Source organism: Argentina silus, assembly GCF_951799395.1.
Source record: "Argentina silus genome assembly, chromosome: 3".
Lineage (NCBI taxonomy): Eukaryota > Metazoa > Chordata > Actinopteri > Argentiniformes > Argentinidae > Argentina > Argentina silus.
In genome coordinates this window covers 1,738,008-1,745,507 of record NC_139657.1, presented here as the reverse complement: position 1 = coordinate 1,745,507, position 7,500 = coordinate 1,738,008, and the positions used below count along the sequence as shown (strand labels likewise).

Here is a 7,500-nt window from a genome sequence, read left to right as displayed (position 1 = left end):
GCACTGTATGTGTGCACTGTAGGCCATGGTGCTAGACCACTGGACCACTGGACCACTGGACCACTGGACCACCAGGCTACAGAAGAGACACGTCTGATCCGCCATAGAAGCCACAGCTGGTGGACGTTGTGTGGACGGAACCACTGTCATTCTGGAATGAGGAGTTCATAACTGTCGGAAAAAGACACCTTGGATTTGTATCCCAAATAATCCTTTATACATTTGTTTTTCTTGTTCCCCTGGTGATTTTCTTTGCGGTGTGTTGAAATCAACAGGTGATTTAACTTTTCAGCGAGGGAACAATGTACTGCATGTGAAACGTAAACATCCTTCTTCTCATACTAGTTCATCTTCAGTATTCTAAAGGGAGTAAGGTCTTTTTTTGTCTTTTTTTTTTTGTCTTTGTATTGTGTATACTTTTTCTAACTAAACATATTTTATTATAAAAAAAAACAATCATTGCGTTGATTGAACCTTTATTTAAGCAGGTGCAGAAAGACTTGGCAACAAAGCAACCAGGAAGTAATATCAGGAAAAGCAGAGATAACATTATATAAGCTGAAGGCCTTGGTCCCTTGACGTGTCATAATGCCATGTAATATTGCATGGGCCGATCATTCAGTAGTTGTTATTGTCAACCTGACATTCACAAAGTAGAGAAAATGAACAGTGGAATAGCCATGGAGAAATACTGTATATCTCATTTAGCCAGCCTGATAAGACACCATTATCATCTGATAGCCTGGGAGAGGTCGGATGAGGGAGAGAGAGAGGGGATGAGGGAGAGAGAGAGGGGATGAGGGAGAGAGAGAGGGGATGAGAAAGGGGATGAGAAAGAGAAAGAGGTGGCAGGCTGTATTTGTGTGTGTGGGGGGGACTGTTCAACACAGAGCAAATGGAGTGTAAGAAAATTAATATGTAATGACATTTGGGAGTGGGTTTGGGGTCTGTTTGGGAGTGGGTTTGGGATCTGTTTGGGAGTGGGTTTGGGGTCTGTTTGGGAGTGGGTTTGGGGTCTGTTTGGGAGTGGGTTTGGGGTTTGTTTTGGACCGGGTTTGGGGTTTGTTTGAGCAACAATGGGGCGGTGGGCTGGTGTGTAGCAGGGGGCACCAGGGGGCATGGGGGAGTGAGGGGGGCAGGCTTTGTTTGGAGAGCAGGGGGAACAATGGTCGTCCTCCTGGTGTGTGGGGGTTGGAGGGGGGTGTGAGGGGGGGGGCTGGCTGCAGGAGGGCCTGCCTGGGCCTGTCTGTCCCTGTCCCTGTCCCTGTCCACACACACACACACACACACACACACACACACACACACAGCCCCCCCCCACTGTCAAACCCTCCGTGCCCTGAGGTAAACCCAGTGTCACAAAGGGAACGTTTCAACACGGTCTGCTGCGCTGCACTTTCAGCCCCCCCCCAGCCCCCCCCCCAGCCTCGGACATGGCAGACGGTGAAGGGGGGGGGGCGGGGGGGCTACCTAAACGGTACAGCTGGCGCTACGCCAGTGACATCATAGTGGAGCATCTGCGCTGCAGCCGTGGCAACCATGGAACCTCTGCTCCGGCAGCATGGGGATGACCTCTGACCCTGTCCACCCTGGTTCCATGTGTTGAGTTGTAACTGTCACTGAAGCAGGGGAGGTAGAACTCGAAGGACCGCCTCATTGTAATGCATGGGATGGAGTCAAACACGGGTGTATTATTATTAATGCAGTGGTATTTGTAAAGTAATCACAGTGTTACACACACACACGCACACACACACACACACACACACGCACACACACACACACACACACACACACACACACGCACACACACACGCACAAACACACACACACACACACACACACACACACACACACACACACACACACACACACACACACACACACACACACACACAGACACAGAGGTGGGGCTAGAGTGTTACACAAAGTTGTCATCACAGTGTTACTACACACACACACACACACACACACGCACACACACACACACACACACGCGCACAAACACACACATACACACACACACACACACACGCACAAACACACACACACACACACACACACACACACACACACACACACACACACACACACACAGACACAGAGGTGGGGCTAGAGTGTTACACAAAGTTGTCATCACAGTGTTACTGTGTTACACAGTGCACAAACATACACACACACACACACACACACACACAAGTTGTTATTATATTAAGTTAGAGATCACCATGGCTCCATTAATGTTTCTAAGTGCAGTCGTATCAGTGACAGACTCTGTCAGTGCGACAAGGAAGAAGCATGAAGCATATGACATAACACACGTTTCACCACAGAAATCGCTGGATCAGCATTTCACAAACAGCGTCCTCATGATTAAAAACATCTGCCTGTTTTAATCTGCCGCATCTCTCTCTCCAAAACACCGCTGATGGAAATGATCAGCGCCTCTCATCAGCTCTCCTTTCAGCTTTCCTCCTAAATCCCTCGCTTTTGTTTGCCATGTTTTTTCCGCGGTTGTTTAGGCTACGGTTGGGATCCGAGGGCTGATAGCGGGCGGAGGACTTTATCTCTTCATGCAACGCGTCATCAGTCATTAGGTGAGTCAGATCCTGAGGGTTCTGGGCTTCAGCCTGAAGCAGGAAGTTCAGACCTCAGCGACTTGCCCTCCTAACCTGGACGTTTTTCTCTTACACATATAACATCATACTCTATATTGTAGACTTTTGTCATTTTTCATATTTTATTATATGGTTCTCTATATATATAGATTTGTTTTCCTTTAGTGTTTTTTGTCTTTCATTTTATGCACTTTGAGATTATTCTTGGATAATGGAAAGTGCTTTATAAATGTAATACATTATTATATTTTTTTTAAATTATTATTAGTAGTATTAGTATTAGTATTATTATCTATAATGTTATTTTACATTTAGCATTCTCTTTATTGAGGTCCGGTTAAATAAATCTCAATACGATGCCCCCTCCATCCTTAGCTTGCTCTCCTCTCTCTAAATTTAAACACACACGCACGCACACATATATATATACACACACACACACACACACACACACACACACACACTCCGCTAGCCTGCTCCGGAGTTCACTTATTTGAGCGGTGTTGATAATGACTCTAACCTGCAGGCCTCTCTTTCCTGGTGAAGGATATTGTTTGTGTAGGTAGGGGGTGGCTGGGGATGTGTAGGTAGGGGGTGGCTGGGGATGTGTAGGTAGGGGGTGGCTGGGGGTGTGTGTGTGTGTGTGTGTGTGTGTGTGTGTGCGTGTGTGTGTGTGTGTGTGTGTGTGTGTGTGTGTACGTGTGTGTGTGTGTGTGTGTGTGTGTGTGTGTGTGTGTGTGTACGTGTGTGTGTGTGTGTGTGTGTGTGTGTATGTGTGTGTGTGTGTGTGTGTGTGTGTGTGTGTACGTGTGTGTATGTGTGTGTGTGTGTGTGTGTGTGTGTGTGTGTGTGTGTGTGTGTGTGTGTACTGTATATGTGTGTCTGTGTGAGTGTGAGACGCTCCGGGAAGATGACAGATAATGGCAGAGGTCTGGCTTGGGTGGCTCAGAAGAAGAATAGGAGCTGTGCGTAGGAAACCTATCAGCAGCACAGTACCTGGAGGAAGGGAGGCTGGCCTGGTCCCAGATATCTGGACAATAGCTATGACCTAGGGCCGGAAGTGGAGGCCGTTGTGTTGCAACTGTTACGCTGCATTGATTTGCTCTTTGGAACTAGGAAACTAGGAAACGTCCAATTCGCCAACTCATGTACCTCTGAGAATACAGAGTTTCTAGCTCAGGGCTGTCTCAGAACTGGCCATCAGAGAGCCCGATAGGCACAATTGTGGGGCTTTGACAGCTAGCTTTGCATAGTCACGCCGTGTACATCTTGGTGGGAAGCTCCGATTTTCGGAGGAGTACTTGAATGCACAGTCCTTGAGGAATAGACACAGAGCCACGTGTTGAACAAGACCAAATGTTGCACCAAAGTAGTTTTAGTGGAAAATGTTCACACACCTGTAACGTTGGTCCAGGTGCTTAAAAGTACAAAACTTGAGTCACTTTTGTATCTTCTTCTGCAGTCGAGTTGAGACAAGCTTCACTATAACCAGTCTGTTGTGAATAACACTGTGGGTACTAAAACAAACATGGCCGCCGCTTCAGACAGCAAACAGAACAGTTTCCACAGGGTTCCGTGGTTCCACCTCCGTGTCATTAGCACTGGGGTGGGAGGAGATGACACGGGGGGGGGGGACGACGACGACGACAAACAAACACTCTCCTCCTCCTCTTCCTATTCTTCTTCCTCCACTTCCTCCTCCTCCTCCTCCCCTTGCTCCTCTTCTTCCTCCTCCTCTTCCTCTTCCTCCTCCTCCTCCCCTTGCTTCTCCTCTACCTCCTCTTCCTCCTCTTCTTCCTCTTCCTCCTCCTCCTCTTCCTCCTCTTCCTCCTCCTCTACCTCCTCCTCCTCCTCCTCTTCCTCACGTTGTTCCACAGAGTAGATGTGTTAAAGTATCTCTGAGTAGGCCAGTGACCTATACAAGTAGGTCAAGTAGACATGGGAGGCTGGTGGAGGTAGAAATCGGGAGGACGGGCTCATTGTCATGCATGGAACGGAATGAAGAATGGCATGAAACACAGAGTCTGTGGGTCACATGTGTTTGATACCATTCCTCATTCCGTTCCATGCATCACAATGAACCCGTCCTCCGATTTCTACCTCCACCAGCCTCCCCTGTTCTCCATACACAGTTCTACCGTATTAATAGTGTGAGGGTGTTTTTTCAACCTTTATTTTACATGGAAAGTCTCTGAGAGGACCAAGTGTTGCTGTTGCTTGAATTTGTCTGTACCTGAATATGCCAGAATAAGTCTATTTTATTATTCAAAATATATATTTTTTTTTTTCCATAATTCTTCCCTATCTTGGGCTGAGAGACAGTTTTGAGCCTCACATAAACAAGCTTGTTGCTTGGAAACAACGACATGTATTCACAATAATGCAGTCCAAATTGATTTCCCATTTGTGTGTACAAGGCTCTGATTAAGAGAGAAATGCAATTGTGATGAATGGCATTTCAATCATGTGGCATGAACTGAAAAGGTAATTCAATGTTTTGCCCTTGTTTGCCAGAGATTACCTTTAAATGGTTCGTCATGTCGGTGACCTCAGCGTCCACCGTTGTTAACAAGTCACATTTCATACAGGGTCACCGCTCCGGTCCTTCCTAAACCCTCCCGAGGCACGTGTCCCGCGGGCCCTCTCTCCGTCCCTAACAGGAGCATCTCCATGGTGCTCTGTCAGGAGAGCTGTGGTATGCACTAATCTACCCAGCTGAGGTAGCTGCTGAATAGACAGACGTTTCCTCCTCACACGCACGCACACACACACACACACACACACACACACACACACACACACACACACACACACACACACACACACACGCACGCACACACACACACACACACACACTCAGTCTGGGATCATTAGTGGTGACCGTGTTTGTATTCATTAGAAGCTTATGAAACACCACTCAGTGACTCTGTGAATAGTCTGGGCCTATATCTTTGTGTGTGTGTGTGTGTGTGTGTGTGTGTGTGTGTGTGTGTGTGTGTGTGTGTGTGTGTGTGTGTGTGTGTGGCTACAGTCCTCTGCCACGTGTAACTGTGTTCATCCGTGTCTCTACCGTCCAGAGCCCCCTGGTTTGGCTGGAGTGTGTTTAAAGGTGGTTAAAGACACTAGTTGTTGTGGTGTTGAGGCCTGAAACCCTCATCTGTGGTGTTGTGTCACTCGGGGTCAGAGAAAGGTCACATTGAAAGCAACATCAGGGGAGGCTGGTCAGGGGAGGCTGGTGGAGGTAGAAATTGGAGGACGGGCTCATTGTAATGCACGAAACGGAATGAGGAACAGTGTCATGAGCCTGTCCTCCCGATTTGTGCCTCCACTGGTTTCCATGCACTGCAACAAGCCCGTCCTCCGATTTCTACCTCCACCAGCCTCCCCTCTGCTCTGTATCCTCTCTAAAGCACAATGTCAAGGCAGAAGTCAGGGTCTCTCAGAAGAAAAAAAACAACATGTTTTTCCACCAGAACAGCCTCTCAATGTTCCCAATTATTACCTCTACAAAAGAGACGTGTCAATGATAATGGATCTGCAGCAGCAGGGGCCGGTGAATAGTCTCCTTCAGATGGAGGGATATTGAAATAATAACCGCGTGCTCCGTCCTCTCCAAGGTGAGATAAAGGAAGCGCACGTCTCTCTCGGTGCCTCGATGAAATGTCATGTTGTACGAGACGTGGACAGGCTTTCACGGCGGCCGGGATGCTAAGAGATCGGACAGAGAAAGGCTTGAAAGGAGATGGGTTGCCTCTAATTCAATCAACTGCCCCTACGTCAATGATGATGATGATGATGATGATGGGCTAATCAACTACTGTAATAGCGGTGTGTCCGATGAGTAGGTGGTTCTGAATGGCAACGGATAAAAGGCTTTTTCTATTTTTCTTTCTCACCAGACGATCATTCTGTTACTGAACCTTGAAGACCATTAACCATGTACTGCACATCAGATGTTATCATAACCTTTATCATACGTGTAGAAATGGATTCTTTCTGTGGGTTAGATTCCTGTGCTGTCATTGAGCCTTGAAGATCATTATTAGTTGGTAGAGCATGGCGCTAACAATGCTTAGGTTGTGGGTTTGATTCCTGCTGGGACCATATATACTGAAAAATGTATGTACTCACTGCAATGTAAGCCGTTTTGGATAAAAGCGTCAGTTAAATGGCATATATTATGTTATGGAACCTTTATCATAAGAAGTGTGGAAATGGATTATTTACGTGGGTTAGATTCCTTTGCTGTCATTTCTGGGGGGGGGGAAGGGTGTCTCCTGGAGGAGCATGTGTTTTGGATGGATACAGCAGCTGCTTCCTAGTCCAATAGACCACCTTTTACTGGTCCAACAGACCACCTTTTACTGGTCCAACAGAATACATCTTACTGGTTCAACAGAAGATGTCTTACTGGTCCAAGAGAAGATGTCTTACTGGTCCAAGAGGAGGTGTCTTACTGGTCCCAGGGAAGATGAGAGAAGATGTCTTACTGGTCCAAGAGAAGATGTCTTACTGGTCCAAGAGGAGGTGTCTTACTGGTCCCAGGGAAGATGAGAGAAGATGTCTTACTGGTCCAAGAGGAGATCTGTGGGACTATCAGGCAGAGGAAGTCTCTCCTGCAGCGCTGATGTTCCCTGTTACAGTGATAACATGATCAGGCCCCATTCTACTAACACAACCCCCTGGTGATGTATTCACTCACACACACACACACACACACACACACACACACACACACACACACACACACACACACAACCCCCTGGTGATGCCCTCTCTCTCTCAAATATACATATCATTACATTTCATTACAACAGTCTGGCTTGGCTGCAATAGCGTAGCCTGCTTAGCTCCTAGCCTGCAGCCTTGCACATTGCACACT

At 47.3% G+C, this 7,500-nt stretch overlaps 1 protein-coding gene across 1 annotated transcript in view; it reads left to right on the top strand.

The window, feature by feature from the left end:
- Positions 1-1,433: 1,433 nt before the first annotated feature.
- The window catches only part of tead1a (TEA domain family member 1a), a gene marked incomplete at its 5' end in the record, with an annotated part of 24,938 nt that continues 18,871 nt past the window's right edge, over positions 1,434-7,500 (top strand). Inside the window, 2 exons of the mRNA XM_083665653.1 lie at positions 1,434-1,533; positions 2,523-2,597. Coding sequence (XP_083521779.1) covers positions 1,434-1,533; positions 2,523-2,597 — 175 coding nt within the window. The remainder of the gene's footprint in view (positions 1,534-2,522; positions 2,598-7,500) is intronic.